The sequence below is a fragment of the Manduca sexta genome, chromosome 10 (genome assembly GCF_014839805.1).
Source record: "Manduca sexta isolate Smith_Timp_Sample1 chromosome 10, JHU_Msex_v1.0, whole genome shotgun sequence".
Taxonomy (NCBI): domain Eukaryota; kingdom Metazoa; phylum Arthropoda; class Insecta; order Lepidoptera; family Sphingidae; genus Manduca; species Manduca sexta.
The window spans coordinates 2,244,083-2,260,305 of NC_051124.1; the positions used below are offsets into that span (position 1 = coordinate 2,244,083).

The following is a 16,223-nucleotide window of genomic DNA, read 5'->3' on the forward strand; positions in this document are numbered from 1 at the left end:
CAAAACCTACCTACTTGCATTGAGTCCAATGGGGGGATAATGACGTAGGTACAACATAGGTTTCAAGTACATAATACTTTTAATTGTTACAATAAAATTACTTATATTCGTCAACGTTCGTAACGAAGATTTAAATATTACCGCCAAATCCCCAACCACAGACCTGTAAATGTAAGACGTTCTTTTTACACGCTCTGCCTATCGCTGACTGTCATTTGTCTATGGAGAAATAGTCATTTCCAAATGAATTCTCTTTTAAGAGTTTCAAAATTATAATTAAATAATTGATTGATAGAGTTTCCACTTCTTTAATTTTTATTATATTTGTATATATTTATTGTAATCTTTGGTTTGATAATAATACACAGACGAAATAATACAAATAAAAAAATAATAAATTCTCTTACAGAGAACATTATTCATCCAGCATTATCTATGCTAAGATTGCGTTACAGGTTTGGTTCTGCAATATATTTAGCATGATTAACTCAATCAATATGCATAAGTATCTGAGATCTTATTAGTAAGACTGTGAAGCGTTAGCTAAGTGGATATATTCTGATACTGATACTGATTAAACATAGACGTCTATCCCGATTTTTCGTGCGTAATTCCTAACTCCGGGTTTATATAGAACTTATATAAAAACTTAATCATTTTACTAAAATCACGGATCCATCCCGCATCCTTAGTGAGGCAGTCATACAGCAAAAACAACTACGACACTAAGATGGTAAAAAAAATAATAATAAGCGATAATTATTAATATGATCAAAGATTTTATTTTTAAATCACTAGGTAACAAAACCGTGGCTTATAAAAAAATGATTTGACAGATGATATTATTTTAGTTATTGCGTTCTGGAAATTGTGTGGTCTTACTTTGTTAAGTTAAAATAAAATAATATTCAAAGCTTCAATAAAGTTATTTAGTAAGAATAGAATATCGTAGATTAACTGCTAATACCATAGTAAATACGAATAACACGTCCTTAGCGCGCACTGTGAAAGCGCTAATTAGTAAATATTTCATAATTAATAATGAGAAATCCTCAACGTGGAATTAAAGCGTAGCTTTCGTATAGTTCGTAATTTATTTTATTTCCTGACCGTTTTCCCTATACAGTTATACTAGATACACTTCATTATTTAACGCAATATTGGTATGATCATAAAATTGCATAGTATGAAAGTATGCAGTTCTATATATGAATCGAATTTTAAATTTCGCGATGTCGTTTCGCCTTTGAATACGTCTGCATAGATTATTCCAATTTGTCTAGGCTATTTAGGGAAACAGACTTATCTATATACCTGCTCTTTGGTTGGCGTAATTGCTATTGATACAAATACGTCTATTTTTTTAATATCATTGAATGAAATATATACAATAAAATTATTGTTTTAAAATATAATGCTTCACATGTTAACAATAGGTAAATATTGGACTATGAAACGTAGCTGTCAATGACAATTATTTGCCCATGTATTCGGCCTTCCCTTCCATTGATTAAACTATTTTTTTCAATCACAGTCTAATTAAAACCCATTCCATCGTGATTTATGTGATTATTCGGCGTCCAGCCTCCGCACAAGTAAGTAGTTTGTCTATATCGTATTAAACTACATGAATTGCAGAATTTTCATTAATTACTACTCACAGTACATACATAGGTATTTATCTAGTCTGTTTTTTTAGAATTTGATGGATCCTTGGGGCACTGAAGTGGAAAAATCAACAGTTGTGTCTGCATTTGAAGATAATTTCGAGCCCGCTCCTGAATTCGAGAAGTTGTCCGACTCCGAGGAATATTTGGCCGTTTTGGGTAATTATTTGTTTTTAATGTGTTTGTAATTAATCTGTGTACAATCATTGCACAACAATTTCTCAGTGCATGTTTTCCGGTGTAACGTGATATTGTCAGTTCAAACCGCAAATAAAATTGCGTCTTTCATCAAATTGTAACCATTCTTATGTATCTCTGTAGTACATTCTTTAAGAATTCATGAGGAGATATTTTAAAGACTGTTTTATTAGTCTGATTGTATATATATTGAATCATGCTTTATTTTTCATTTTCTATTATTTCCTAAGATGAATTTAATTATTTAAAACAAACTCAATTAAGTTTTATATTTTCTATTTGTAAGATCATACATTAAAAGATAGTTTTTGTAGATAGTAGGTTTATTTCTAGTACCTAATGTATACTAATTCATATATAAAGCTGAAGAGGTTTCTAATCTTGGGAACTACTAAACAGTTTCTGAAAAAATTTCACTACTAGGAAGCTACATTACTCCAGAGTGCTATAGGAAAATTTTTATTCTGGTAAATTTTTTACATGTAGATGGAGCCACAAGCAAAAACTAGCATGTTATATATCAATGGAGATAGTAAATGTACTTACATGTGCTTTAATAATTTAATAATTGATAAGGATTTGCATTGCCATATATCACATATTTTTGTGTTTAGACTGGCATATTCATTCAGCGGGGACTTTGTTTTAAAATAATTGTGTTCGACACTTGTGTGATATATACAAGTGCTTGTTACATGATATTGTATGCTAATATTCTCTTCAATATATAAAATGTATAGGTATTTTAATTTCAGCCTTGTGTTGCAATTTTTAATCCTTTTGTGGAGTATTGGACTGCTGCAAAACTACTTTTACAGAAGCATTGAAATTGACTCTTGATTTCTTAATCAGTTTTCTTTATTTGTCAAAAAGTTTTCTGAAACCTGCATTTGAATGTTATAGGTGTTCTCATTAGATAAGATTTTAAAATATGTTTTAAAAAACAAATTTCATAATAATTATGTAATGTGAGGTAAATTTGAACTTGTTGAAATGAATAGATTTTAAATCACATGCAGTTTTATTGTTTGCTCATTTCTTTTTTTCATCAAAGATCTAATAAATACTTTAAAAACTGATCCACCTGTTGGTTGTGATAGACTACAACTTCTTATTCATTTAAAATATATTGCAGAACGGAAACTCAAGGCCGTAAGGTCCAAAAATAAGGTAGTTGAAAACCTATCAGCGTACAGGGCTGACTGTATTGACCGACTCCTCCGCGAGGGCTGCGACTTGGACCCCGTCATCGGCGACACAGAGGCTGAGAAATTGTTGCAGGAATAATCAAGTAGCATAAATTTTGTAAGTAACCATGGCGTCATCATCTCAAATTGACTTATCTGGCACAACATACTGTGTGCTCACAGGTGCCTCTCAGGGCATAGGTCGGGCCATAGCTGCGCAAGTCTCAAAGATGCTCGGCCCAAACTCTGTCATGCTCCTCCTGGCTCGTAACAAAGAACAGCTCTCACAGACCGCTAGCCTGTGTGAATCTAAGAATGTCAAAGTTTTCTACGAATCCATTGATTTATCAAAGGCATCACTGCTAGAAATGAACTTTGCCTTAAATAAATCATTGGAGGGACGCAGGGTCACAGATTTCAGCACAAGTTTGATATTCCATAATGTTGGGTCTCTTGGAAACTTAGCTGTGGACACAGCACGCATGCAAGACGTGCCTGAGTTGAGGGAGTACTATGATTTGAATGTCTTTAATGTGATTGCGTTGAACACCCAATTCTTAAAGCTCTTTGAAGAAGTGGAGGACAGAGTGGTGATTGTAAACATAACATCTCTATGTGCTATCAAGCCGATGAGTGGCATGGCCTACTACTGCAGCGGTAAGGCTGCCAGGGAGATGTACTTCAAAGTTTTAGCTGAGGAGAAGAAACATATCCGTGTGTTGAACTACTCTCCAGGACCCGTTGAGACTTCTATGATTGACTATGTTCTTGCCGAGACAGTCAACAAGAATCTGAGAGATGTTTTCAATTCTTTCAAGAACCAGGGAACCCTGCTCAAACCTGAAATGACAGCTAGGAAATGCGTAAAGGTGCTGCTTAACAGCAAATTCAGCCCAGGGGAGCATGTGGATTACTTTGATGATGAGTAATGGCTCATTTCAAGTCCATAAGGTGAATGTCTACACTAGCGTTAGATTTCTTACTTAAATGCCAATCTACATCAGATATTTTCAACTCATTTTATATCAAATAAAAAGCTACTTTATTGTAACTAATTTAGAATTTTTATTGGTAAATAATGGCATGTTGCTGACATATAAGAAAGCAGAATATAAGATATGCGGATTATGTCAGCTTTACTGTTCTGATATGTTTGAATGTTTATACAAAAATTGTTTTTATGCTCGTGTATTTAGTGCTCAAATTTGTCACGTTATGAAAATGAGGTAAATGTAAGAATTATTTGAATTTAGTCATGTTAGTGTTTACGCTCTATCGATATTTCTAGACATAATCGTGCTAATTATAAACACAAATAGCTATTATCACATAGTAGACAGGCAAAAAGGCTGGTTTGATAAATGATTACTTTTATGGACCTACGTTGAAATGCTCGTTGATACGTGTCTTATGTTTGTAAGTACATAATTATGATTGTTATTGAGGAAGTTGGGGTAACATTTAACATTCCATTAAATTGCGTTTAAATTATATTGATGTTAATAAGAAAACTTTCTTTTTATTTAACAATCGTTTTAACGATATAAGCTGCTTTATAAGTTCTATGGTTGTGTCCTGCACAAAATATAAGAAAGCGCTTTTGATAGCGTTGATAATACAGATGGTAAGGATGTGAATTTAGAGTTTTGATAAAACCAACTATAATACAACTAAGTCAGCTGGAAATCTCCCTGGACAATATTGGTTGGTTTATAAACTGTAGGATTTCAATATATCTAAGTTTTATCGCACAATTTAACTTAATTTTTATCGCTATTGCATTTTAACAAGCACGCTCGTGTATTCTGCTTTCTTTACTTTTAACTATTAACATAATCTAGATATTCTATAATACGTGTCTCAAATGTAACTTAACGTAGATATAATATTATGTAGTGTGTACTAAAAGATCTGTGTGAATCTCTAAAACCCCATTTGTATGTGTTAATGAAGGCTCTAATGACATAAAGACATTGGTGATATTTTGAATTTATTGGGTAAAAAGTCGTTTTTGACCGTCAGTTTTTGGTACATTACAAAGCCAGCTTATATTATAACATATATATCTGCTTGTGATTTTATTCGTTAGCGGTTAATTATGTTTTGTCAAATATAAAGATCTGATTTTTATTCTATAATGTACGCTTTCCGTATATTAATACCGAAGTGGTTATGTACTAGTATTTAATGTGTATGAATGCAATTCATATTTAATCTGTAATAAACATTGGAAATTCAACGTGTTTTTGTTACCCATTCACAATATTATCGCTAAATTAACCCCAGCCTCCTTTATGTTATGAAATATGAGTTACATTCATATTTTTGTTTGTCAGCGCTTATCATTTGTTTATCTTTGCCACTTGGCCTAAGTTAGAGGTTTCTATTTGCTTCATATTTTTTACTTATTGATTAATTTTACTATCAATTATTTTTTGTGTGGTTATGTGAATGTTTATTTGGATCTTTTATGTTTTGTTTTAACTTTTAACCTCTAATATTGTTGCCAGGGTACTATTTTCTGGTGTAAAGTACAAAAAAGTCGAGTATAATTTAGTTATATTTTATTTGAAATAGGACTAAACTAGAATGCCATAGGAAAATAAGACAGAAGCCCCTAATAGAAATGTCTAGAAATTGCACTAAAGGAGACCTCGTAAAATATTGAAATTGCGTAATCCGTGATTAAACAAGTTATGACGATCTAGAATATACTTAGACCATGTAAATATTATGTTAGCAAATGTATCTACTAGCTTCTATAGTAGATATTGGCAGCAGCGTAGCATGGATTTTCGATTGAAAATGTGTTGCCCTTGACGTCGAGCGAATAGTAGAAAAAAAAAGTATTTTATTAAAACCAAAAATGTACCACGCCACACCTCCTCTTTTCCCCTAGCTGTTAGTGCATGCGATAAAATATTTCAGGAAAGAGTTTCAATTTTTATAACCTTTTATATTATACATTGTGCCGCGCGGGGCAGGTAGGCCCTGCCGCCCCAACTACGCTTCTACAGGAACTATGATTTCGATCTTATATAGATTATATATAAAACACATTCACCACGCAAAAGTTTATTTTAATCCGGGTAGGGATGAAAATTTATGAAATTCGTAATTGTTTCACAATCCTAAAAACTATACCAATAAAGTTTTTAAGTATGGACGACAGGGTAATCTCTGATACCACTGATCTCATTCGAAATAAAAATTCTAACGAAATTGCTACTACTTATATGAAGTAACATTAGCAACTTTATTCCTGGAATGAGCACGAAAGCGAGCGAAAACTGACGAAACATCATCGAATCATACTTTGTCAATCCGTTAGAGCTATCAAGTGTCCAGTAATTAAATTGATAAGATAATTACAAAATCATATTCATAAACAATGTACGATAAGTGTGTTACATTCAAGGCGATGCGTTAAAACATTGTCCGGCCACTATATGAAGGACGGATTGCCTTTCTGTTACGAACATGCTAGTCTGCCGATTTTGTAGGTTATATTTTGTCTGTGCACTGTATACGGTTCCATAGGCACATTAAAATCATGCCTAGGTTATGTCACATGCTGCTTTTATGACCTGAAGTAATGACGTAAAATTTTTAGAGTTCAATCAAGATCTTATGAATAAACGAGTAATACTTCATTAACGAGTGACGCAAAACACCCAAAATTAATTAAGAGAGCCGTTAGTTAGACAAATTAGTTTAGATAGGAAACAATAATAAGACCACATATTTCCTGATTTAAATAAACGATCCAAATTGTTTTTTTCGATCAGTTGCAATGGACCAATCAGAACAAAGTATTTTTGACAAGTTTACAAATGACATTTTGATTGGTGTAGTCTCGGTATTGGATCGAAGTGTTAGATTAGGATCGTTTACTGAAATTGGCCGTATTCTTGGGAGTATAACAAACTGGTAGGGATAAAATGATACAAATATCAATTCGGTATAGCGCCGCAACTGCCTTGCCTACACTAGTTCTGTCCTTGTAATATGGAACGGCGTGTTACCAATCTTCCAGAATGTATACAGTGACAGCCAAAGGCGTAGGGTGGGTTTGTGAAGCCCCTAGGCGCCGGGCGAAACCAAAAAAGGAAAGATAAGAAAAAGCGCCACGTGCCCCCCACCTACTGGTATATGTGACAAAATATGAAAGAACTAAGTTGCAATTACGTGGACATTTGGCGCCTCTCTAAAGAGCAGCATCGCAGCCGAACCCATTAAGCTACGCCACTGGTGATAGCAAGAGGCGGTCTTAGGAGAAGGCGAACCGGGCAACCGCCAGTGGCCTCACGCTTACAGGGGCTCGTTTGGTGTCTTGGAGGACTTTTTTTACGATCTTACCGAAAAAACTTGTAACCGGGCAACTGTCTTTTGTTGTGCTCCACGTGGTTTCCTTTTTACTTTCGCCTGGGGCCTCGCGCTGTTTACGGCCGGCACTGGTATGCTGTTGCTTATGATTAATGAGTTGGTCAAGTCACAAATACCAATTTCAAAAGTCCTGCATAATTGTGTCGACTGGCGAGGAGTTATCTATCGTCACTCGAGACTAGCCTCACTTTGCTTATTATCTGGGGTGATTTTTCTGTGTCCGTTTAAAAAAAATCTCAAAATTTTCTCTTTTTTTAGATATCGAAAACTCTTTTCACTACGCATTTGAAAAAAAAATCGTTAATTAATTATTTAAAAAAGGTACATATTATCTCCAGTATGGCATGATAGAGTAAAAATAATCACCTCCAGCAGATAATTTAAACAGTTTTACTTCGAAGTTGTAATTTTAGACTCTTGCATGAGACCGCCTAAGCACATACCATCTTTAATCTATATTTGCCGTTAAGCAATTGTGCAAGACGTCCCATTTCGATTGAAATAAATTATAACCAGTTTCATTAGTAAGCACACACACTAACGCCTTTTATCCCCGAAGAGGTGGGCAGAGGCGCAATTGCTGACCTACTTTCGTGCGTATTTCGTCTCATGATGTGATACGGGTCAAGGCTATCGCCATATTAGGCACACATTCCAGACTTCGGGCTAAGTTTTTTACTTTATATCACCGCCGACTCGAGGATTTAACCCGAGACCTCAATATTAGTAGACAATATGAGATTAAGACTTAGTGTGTTGAATGCATAGTTCACTGCATTATGAACTTTGTCACTATTCCAAGTTCTGACTGCTGATCATGGATACCTGATCTTGGCATTTGCCATTACGTTATTCATTTGGAAATAGCTATAAAGATTTCGATTGTATTCTCCAGGTAATATGTGATGGCCGGGAACCGCAAGAGCCTGTTCATATTCCTGATGGGGTTGGCCTGGAAGTGTCGGTTCAGCATGCCGCTGATCCTGAGCGGCACGGTGGCCGTGCTCGGGCGCGCGTTCATGTTCCAGATACGTGTGCACACCGTCCACACGCTGCATGAGAACGAGGTAAGATTATCTATAAATCTTCCCAGGTTCGGAAGACCGACTAATGAACCTATAATTAAGGTTTTTTTTTATTACTTTGAATGACGAGACGAGTTTGCTGTTCGCCTGGTGGTAAGCGATACGACCGCCCATAAACAGAAGAAACACCATCCAACACCTTGAATTAAAAAGTATTGTTTGGTATTCCACTGCGCTCGCCATCTTGAGACATAAGATGTTAAGTCTTATCATGTCCAGTAGTTACACTGGCTACAATGTCCTTCAAACCGGGAACACAACAGTGACTACACACTCCCGCTTGGGGGCAGAAATAGACATTGAGACTCCGCCTGGGTAGGTACTAACCTACCCAGGCGGAGTCTCACATATGAGAGACCTACCACCAGTAAAGTTTCATGATCATGATTCGTCACTTGACGTGATAAAGTGCGAACGCATCACCGCATCGGGTATAAATTCTCATCTTTCGACAGGCAATCTACAATTTTATTTTGGTAGCTAAAGTTTCCTCTATATTTTTTCTGTGTATCTGATGAGGAAATTATTGACGTGGTGAGCAGAGTAGACCTCGGGTTGAGAAACAGCACATGTGATATTCTCACGACTACCTACTGTAAACATGGCATTCTTGGTCAATATGCATTGACGAGGCTGTGTACGTCTCAAGCTAGATACAAGTTTTTGTATGTTTTCACTCATAAAACCCTCTTCGCCCCCTTTTGTTGCAACATATTTTTGAGTGTAAACCGCTTCAATTATACTCGCTCCTTGTTCTATATTAAATAAATGGTTTTTCAATATTTCAGCTAGCATACTACGAGGAGGAAGATGACGAGCAAGGCGATGCTGAGTCCTGGGAGACAGGCTCCACCGACTCCTGGGAGACTATAGTAGAGGAGGTTGCTTACGGTTGATACAGTGACCAGTAAATGCTAAGCCAAAATATGATCTATTCGTTCGTATATTAGATGGTTGTCTGGTTACTTGATAAATTGTTTCGTAAAATTTTAGGTGTTTACTTAAATTTATGATATCCATAGGGACGTATAGAGGCCAAATTGTCTTTGGAATTCGGTTTTTTTTAATTTGCAATATTAAAAAAAAAGAACTAACTTAAAAAAATACCTTCAGCATTTTGGCTCCACATAGGGTTATTATATGCGTTTGCATTCCTATAATGTTATTAGTTTATCTATGTGGTATAGGGTATTGATATCCAGTATTTGGATACAAGCGTAAATTATCGATGGATAATTTAATCGTACCCAATAAATAAACTTGTACAGTCAAAATAAGATCCGAAATGGAAATATTTATTATTTAATATAAAATTATTATATTGTGTAATAATTCGGCGTATTCGCCTACACCCTACATTGTGTTAGTTGACCTTTAGGAATGAATTCCCCACCAGATTAGTGGTGGGAGATGTTGCATGTTAGGGGTTAGTTTACATTTTGCTGAAATCCAGTGAATACGACCATTAGAGGCAAATATATATACTAATATATAACCAGCTGGTTCGCAGTGGTTTTCATCTCAGAATATGTTTATCGTATTTTTAAACACGAAGCAAATTGACACATAACTTGTTATAGTATAACACCAAGTACCAATTAACCTTAGTAGAGGGAGAAGGGGGTTCGAATTGGGCAGCTGCCCAGAGTTTCGTGCTTACAGGGCCCTTGCGCGGAGCCTTGGAGGATCTTTTTTTATTATCTCACCTACGAAACTGTTAAAATCGGGAATTTATTTTGCTCTGCTCGGAGCCTCGCGTTGATATTTCTTCTTTCTTTCGCCGCTAGCCACGCGTCGTTTAAGGCCGCCACTGCGTTTTGCCACAAAAAATTTTTATCCCCAAAAATAATCTAAGCATCTTGCTAATACACTGTATTATTCCTGGATGTTAAAACGTCAATCAACTATCAGCCGTTTTCAATAAACGATCCCAATCTCAATCTTCAATTTGATTCCGAGATTAAACCAATCAAAGTAAGTCATTTGTAAGCGTGTCAAAAAATGCTTTGTTCTGATTGGTTCATTTACGCGATGGCGCGAAAAAGGCGTTTATTGAAAATGGCGGTTAATAAGATATGAGTAGAGCTAGAAAGTGAATTGACCAATAGAATTGTAGAAGAGTAAGTCATGTGACATTTGCGTAATTCTATTGGCTAATAGTTAGTGAAGTTCGTGAAAATGAAAACCACTATATATGTTGAAGGGCTGCATACAGTTAATAAGAAGAAAGTCGAAGTGTTGAGGCTTTGTTTAACAAATTGTAATACTAATTGTTGGTGATGGGATATATTTTATATCCGCGCGGATAGCTACAACCGTACACAAGGCGCTATACCGGCCCACGTAAGTGTGTCGCTGGGATCAGCCTGTGTATATCCGGTTTCGACAGGCCGGTAAAAGGTGTCGACTGTCGACATGTCGATCTCTCGTCAGTCGACATTCTGTTTGACGCCACTCCACGTACCAATACGTACAATGGGGGGGTCACATTGCCGTTCCCGTATAAAAAAAGGAGGGGTTAGTTGAGATTTTTTAGATCAATTCATTCTATTCTAAAGCACATTCAAAAATCCCACATAGTGTCATTCCTACGCGCATATTACCATACTAGTTTGACGTATGCGCCTGATTATTTTTTTAAGTTGAATGGCGACACGAGCATGCCGATTGCCTGATGACAAACGATACGACCGCAGACAAAGATACTAAAACTTTGAATTACTGACTGCATGGCACTCCATTGCGTTCATTACCTGAGATATATATGTTAAATCTCATAATGCCCAGTGATTACGCTATAATGTCGTCCAAACCGGAACATGGTTGCATACACTGCTTAGCGGTAGAAATAGACATTACAGTGGTACCTACCTAGACGTCCCTTGTATACTAGAGAAAGTTTTGAAACGTGTCTAAACGAGATCTTGGCAACAAATAAGTCTTCAATTTCAAAATTGAATTGTGTAGTTATCTATTAATCTCATTACCTTATTAAAATTTATAGTCTATACTATTATATAATTACATATATAAATGTGAGCATAATATATAAGGTATGATTTATCTTGCTGAAGTTCCGAAATAGACTAAACCAAAGTGCAAAGTAGTTGGATTTATATTGGTATTCAATGTTATTAAGGGAGCGAGGATTATATTTGTACTTTTGTATTGTACGAAGTTACCGCATTGTAGTTTTACGTCACACGATACGACAAATCGGTCCGATTTATCTGTAGTTAAACTACGTTGATTTCGGGTCAGCTGAATTTGCCATTAAAATCTGACAAGTTTATTTATAATGATCGTGTAACAATTTTTCGTTTTGATTTACCGCCATTTTCAATAAGCGATCTCAATTGCTTTTATCGATCTATTTCAAAAATGGACTAATCAAAACAAAGATTTTTGACAAGCTTACAAATGAGCTATTTTGATTGGTTCATTCTCGGAGTCGGATTAAAGACAGATTGGGATGGCTTATTGAAAACAGCTGTTAAACAGTGCAGTTCGAATGTTAGCGATTTCTCAGATCGTGTGACATGCATTAGATTATTGAATCGTAAAAATATTGAAGACATTTCGCTGGATCACTATTGTAAGGTCATTGTTAATTTTTATTTATGTTGCAAAATGAGAATTAATATTTTCATGTCTGTATAAATTTTAAAAGACAATCATGCTTCTCCATTTATTTATCGGGATTTTTGGAAATTTTCTCTGGAAGGCATAGAATTATGTGATATATAATTTAATTTGTACATCAAGTATAACAGTTTGTAATACGAAGCTAGTAATTTGTAATGCCGCATATGGTATTGTAATTTATAGCTATTTACTATTGTACTTAGTTCATATAACTATAATTAGAAGTCGCCTAATTTTACCATTCTTACAAAAACATATTCTTTGACCTATTGTTTGACGGTTTATGGATATTTTGAAAATTAAAAGATTAATATGTGAGCCTCCAAGAATATCACTTTCGAATAGTAAAACTTACAGTACCGATTAATCGTATTGCACTATAGGCAGTACGATTTATCGGGGCGTGTATTGTTCATATTGGCGATTAAAAACAAGTCAGGTTCTCCCAATTTTTGTTATATTTCAATAGGTGTGTAATAAATCGAAAAAGTACTTGATTTTGAATTAAGGTAAAGTTAGGCGACAATTTTTTGTTTGCTAAACAAAAAACTGGTCAGAATCTTCCGAACGCGGATATAATATGGGAACATGTTATTTAGTTGTATTATAATGGGCTGTGTGAATAAACAATAAATTGTACAAAGTTTTTTATTAACTTAGTCACATAACGACTTAAGACATTGTGGATTTCTATTTATTATTCAAATTTATGGTATTTGTATTACCTACTGCACGCATCACAAACAACGGCACATAAATCGATACATTCTTCCGAATTTGATCGTACGATTAAGAACGATGCGGAATAGTGGGGGATCGCGCGCCGCCATTCGCTGCGGTCGCTGTCGACCGCCGGGGTTACAGTTCGCACAGTAGACGGAAGTCGGGACAAACATTGATTTCTCTCCTGTTGAAAAGTAACACTACATCTGAGAATTAATCGTGACTATACTTAGCGTGGACATGCATAAAATTCTTACGGAAAAAGGAAAATGTTATTAAAAAAAACTGCTTTAATATTTCATGTAAAAAAACGTGCTTAACTTTTTCAGATTACGTCAATTATAGCACATTTCGTCTGTCTTTTGTGGTACTTTTGAATAAAAAATCAATAAATATTACTAGATGGAAATAATGGGTCGATCGCCTACACTATTGAACCAAAGATAAAGCCAAAAAGGCATGTTGGTATGATATATATAGCACAAGAAAAGAATCACCTGACACTCTAAGCCATCTTGAAGTAGAGAGAATTGAGTTGTTCCATGAATAAGAACGTGAGCACCGTGTGCGGCCCGATCTTGGCGTACGTGGGTAAGAAGCCGCTCCACAGCGCCAGCACGCCCTCGTTCTTGATCACGCCCATCAGCACCGCCACCTGCCCGGTGCCTTTCGCCGCGTTTTGTACCCTGGGGAGTTGTGCATAGAGTTTACTATTCTCGTCAGAGCATTACTTTTACAGGATTTCTGTATTGTTGCTCGGGTCTACTGATGCGAAGGGCACTATAGCCTTAGAGAGCGCGGAGGGGAAGGGCAGGGGGATGGCGGGTCACGGGTTCCGCATCGACAAAAAATAGATACACTGGGTATCTAAGGCTGGCTGGTCGTCATTTTGATATTGGCGTAGACTGCATTAGTTTCGTAGATTTGGTAATACAGGGAATTTAATTATACTCGTGTTCTAGAGTGAGGGTATTAAAAAAAAATCGTTTCTGAACGAATGAATAACATCTAAGCCCACTTGCGGACTTGCTAGATCACTTACGTAACATAATGTATAATATTTTCGAGATATTTTCATATTACCTGGTTTTAACAATATCGACGGGCAGAGAACAGGCAGAAGTGATGAAACCAGATATCATTGATGCGCAGAAATGGAGGCTTATACCTTCTCCCATGCTAGGCAGCAAGGCTTCTCTAGACTACGGACAAAGAGCGATAATGAATTAACCGAAAAACGATTTACATAATGTGGGTAGTTCCAATATTCGTTCAATTTTGTTAACGGGAAAAGGACTTCTCCGTGTAGGTACACGATGCTGTACTATTATTAACCAGTTAATTAGCATTTATAATATCAGTAAGATGTTAAAAAGCAAGATAATAAAACAGTTTGATAATGTATTCATTACAGAATAGCTAGCCACGATGTACTTAAGTATTGACTATAAAAATCTTCACCTGTGCGTATGTGCCCAATTGCGCTGCATTTACCACCATGGCTCTCGTGATCGTGGCCGTTGCTCCTCGCCACAAAGAGGTGATGCCTTCCTCCCGCGCCATTCTGGTACACAATAAATTAAAATAATCACTAATAGGGACTGGAATCTGGCACCACATTCAATCCAGTTGGATCCTACCAGATTTTCATCGGTATTGCCGGATCCGGCCAGGTGGTATACGGATAAAAAGTAGGTCCTAAGGTAACCCCGAGATGCAGGAGGCACATTTCGACTATGGTTATAGTCCAGACCTGCCGAGCGCGTTGAACACATTTTTGTAGTTCCTCCTCTTGTCGGGCGGCAACCTGCCGTCTGCGGTCATCCTGATGAGGGCCACCTCGGCTGGAGTACCCACGAACGCGCCCATGCCGCCGGCCACGACGCCCATCCAGATCTTCATCGGGAAACTGGGCACACCGTAGTTCCTGACAATTTTTATGCTTGATTGGTTTGATGTTAATTACGAAGGTCAAGTCTATGCTACAGAAACCGTTCTGATTTACATTTTGTTGGCGGGCGATTTTCAAATGCATTTCATTAAGTAGCAATTATATTTTTTCAAAAAGAACCACATGAAACGAATATCCTACTTCGTTGTTGCCAAAACAATACATAGCTAAATTTAAAACGCTTGGCGTCAAAAATAATCTTTACTTATAATAATCATGACAGTATAAAAATTTTAAACCTTACTTCTTATAATATTCAAACAAGGAGTTGAAGACGCCCATTCTGCCGGTGGTGTAGGTTGCCTGTCGAAACAGGCCAGCCGAGAGCCCGGTGTAGAAGCCGAACAATCCTTCGGCCTTGAGGATATCCCTGATGACACCCCCCGTCGATGCGTTCTTTCCGGCCGGACCCATCAGCTGCATCCTGGTCTTCACCAGATCCATGGGCTGGACCACACATGTAGCCAACATTCTGTAAAAAAAATAATATTTTCAAATACATATGGTACGGATTTTGCATTGTGGAACATTTTAGAAATTTTTAGGTCGAATGTTTTGATGAATCACTCAAGAATTGGAAGTTACTGAAGTGGAATGGTACATCCAGGGTAGAGGACCACAGGAATTTGCAAGGGACGTTATAAAATTCTATATATTTTTTTTCATATTGCAAGATGCATTGAACATTATGGATGTTCATAGATAGTGATGACTTGTCATGACACTCTTTTGTCCTGTACAAAATTAACGACTTGACTGTTTTTAATCTTTGAAATGTGGTTGAAATAATTAAAATGTGATCCCTTGAAGAATATGTTCGAAATTCATTTTGGTGCCTGGTATGTGCCTTACCCACTCGTGCCACCGATGAGGAAATTCATCCACCCGGGCATGACCTTGGGAGCGGGTTTTTTATTTTTATCCCCCATGTTTACCGTCGTCTATATTCCACGCAAAATAAATTTAACAGTTTTCCATGATTTTACTACTGGTACAATTTTATAGTTGCTGTTTTTTTTGACGTTAGACTGTCAATTTGTAACGTGTTTTGTGCTTTTCTTTTATTCAAGAGAAGAGAACTAGATGAAATAACGGCTAGTTACATTGAAATCTGCATTAAATACTGTTTAGATTAATATCTTTTTAGAAGGTCTTTGTTTAAAATATACCTAGTAACTACAAAAATTTTCTCACGGTTTCTTCGACAGGATGGTCTGAAATTGGCGTGACGGTGTGTAAAATTACAATTTTGTACATAAATACATACACATCTTTCAACTTCAGAAGGATAGGTTAAGCTGAATTAATCGCGGTACCGGACATAAAACTTTGGTTTGATACCCGTGTTTGATACTGAGCAGAAAAACTCGACGCGAGTATG

At 36.3% G+C, this 16,223-nt stretch overlaps 2 protein-coding genes across 4 annotated transcripts; one reads left to right on the plus strand and one right to left on the minus strand.

The window, feature by feature from the left end:
• Window positions 1-1,431: 1,431 nt before the first annotated feature.
• LOC115441774 (sepiapterin reductase) lies at window positions 1,432-10,307 on the plus strand. 3 transcript variants are annotated; one of them, XR_003938500.2, is made up of 5 exons: window positions 1,433-1,595; window positions 1,700-1,826; window positions 3,001-3,170; window positions 8,334-8,505; window positions 9,312-10,307. XR_003938500.2 is itself a non-coding variant. In XM_030166674.2 (3 exons), exon 3 carries the CDS (start codon window positions 3,181-3,183, stop codon window positions 3,979-3,981), a length of 801 nt encoding a protein of 266 aa, XP_030022534.1. In that variant the 5' UTR covers window positions 1,432-1,595; window positions 1,700-1,826; window positions 3,001-3,180; the 3' UTR covers window positions 3,982-5,291. The 3 variants fall into 3 exon arrangements, 1 of the variants encoding a protein (XP_030022534.1); XR_005112177.1 differs by lacking the exon at window positions 3,001-3,170 and having other exon boundaries at window positions 1,432-1,595; XM_030166674.2 differs by lacking the exons at window positions 8,334-8,505; window positions 9,312-10,307 and having other exon boundaries at window positions 1,432-1,595; window positions 3,001-5,291.
• A 2,495-nt stretch (window positions 10,308-12,802) lies between these two features.
• Window positions 12,803-15,924, minus strand: LOC115441773 (mitochondrial 2-oxoglutarate/malate carrier protein). The gene is made up of 7 exons (XM_030166673.2): window positions 15,695-15,924; window positions 15,087-15,314; window positions 14,645-14,818; window positions 14,353-14,455; window positions 13,975-14,093; window positions 13,389-13,577; window positions 12,803-13,075 (listed from the first exon to the last, which is right to left on the minus strand). The coding sequence occupies exons 1-6, from the start codon at window positions 15,769-15,771 to the stop codon at window positions 13,397-13,399; spliced, it is 882 nt and encodes a 293-aa protein (XP_030022533.1). The 5' UTR covers window positions 15,772-15,924; the 3' UTR covers window positions 12,803-13,075; window positions 13,389-13,396.
• Window positions 15,925-16,223: the final 299 nt, after the last annotated feature.

Bases quoted from the DNA above. Each gene is read 5' to 3' on its own strand.
- LOC115441774 (XM_030166674.2), top strand. From the start codon at position 3,181: ATGGCGTCATCATCTCAAATTGACTTATCTGGCACAACATACTGTGTG.
- LOC115441773 (XM_030166673.2), bottom strand. From the start codon at position 15,771: ATGGGGGATAAAAATAAAAAACCCGCTCCCAAGGTCATGCCCGGGTGG. The intron at 14,456-14,644 runs GTCTGGACTATA...ATTGTGTACCAG, and splicing joins GTGTTCAACGCGCTCGGCAG to AATGGCGCGGGAGGAAGGCA. The intron at 13,578-13,974 runs GTAATATGAAAA...ACAACTCCCCAG, and splicing joins GTCGATATTGTTAAAACCAG to GGTACAAAACGCGGCGAAAG.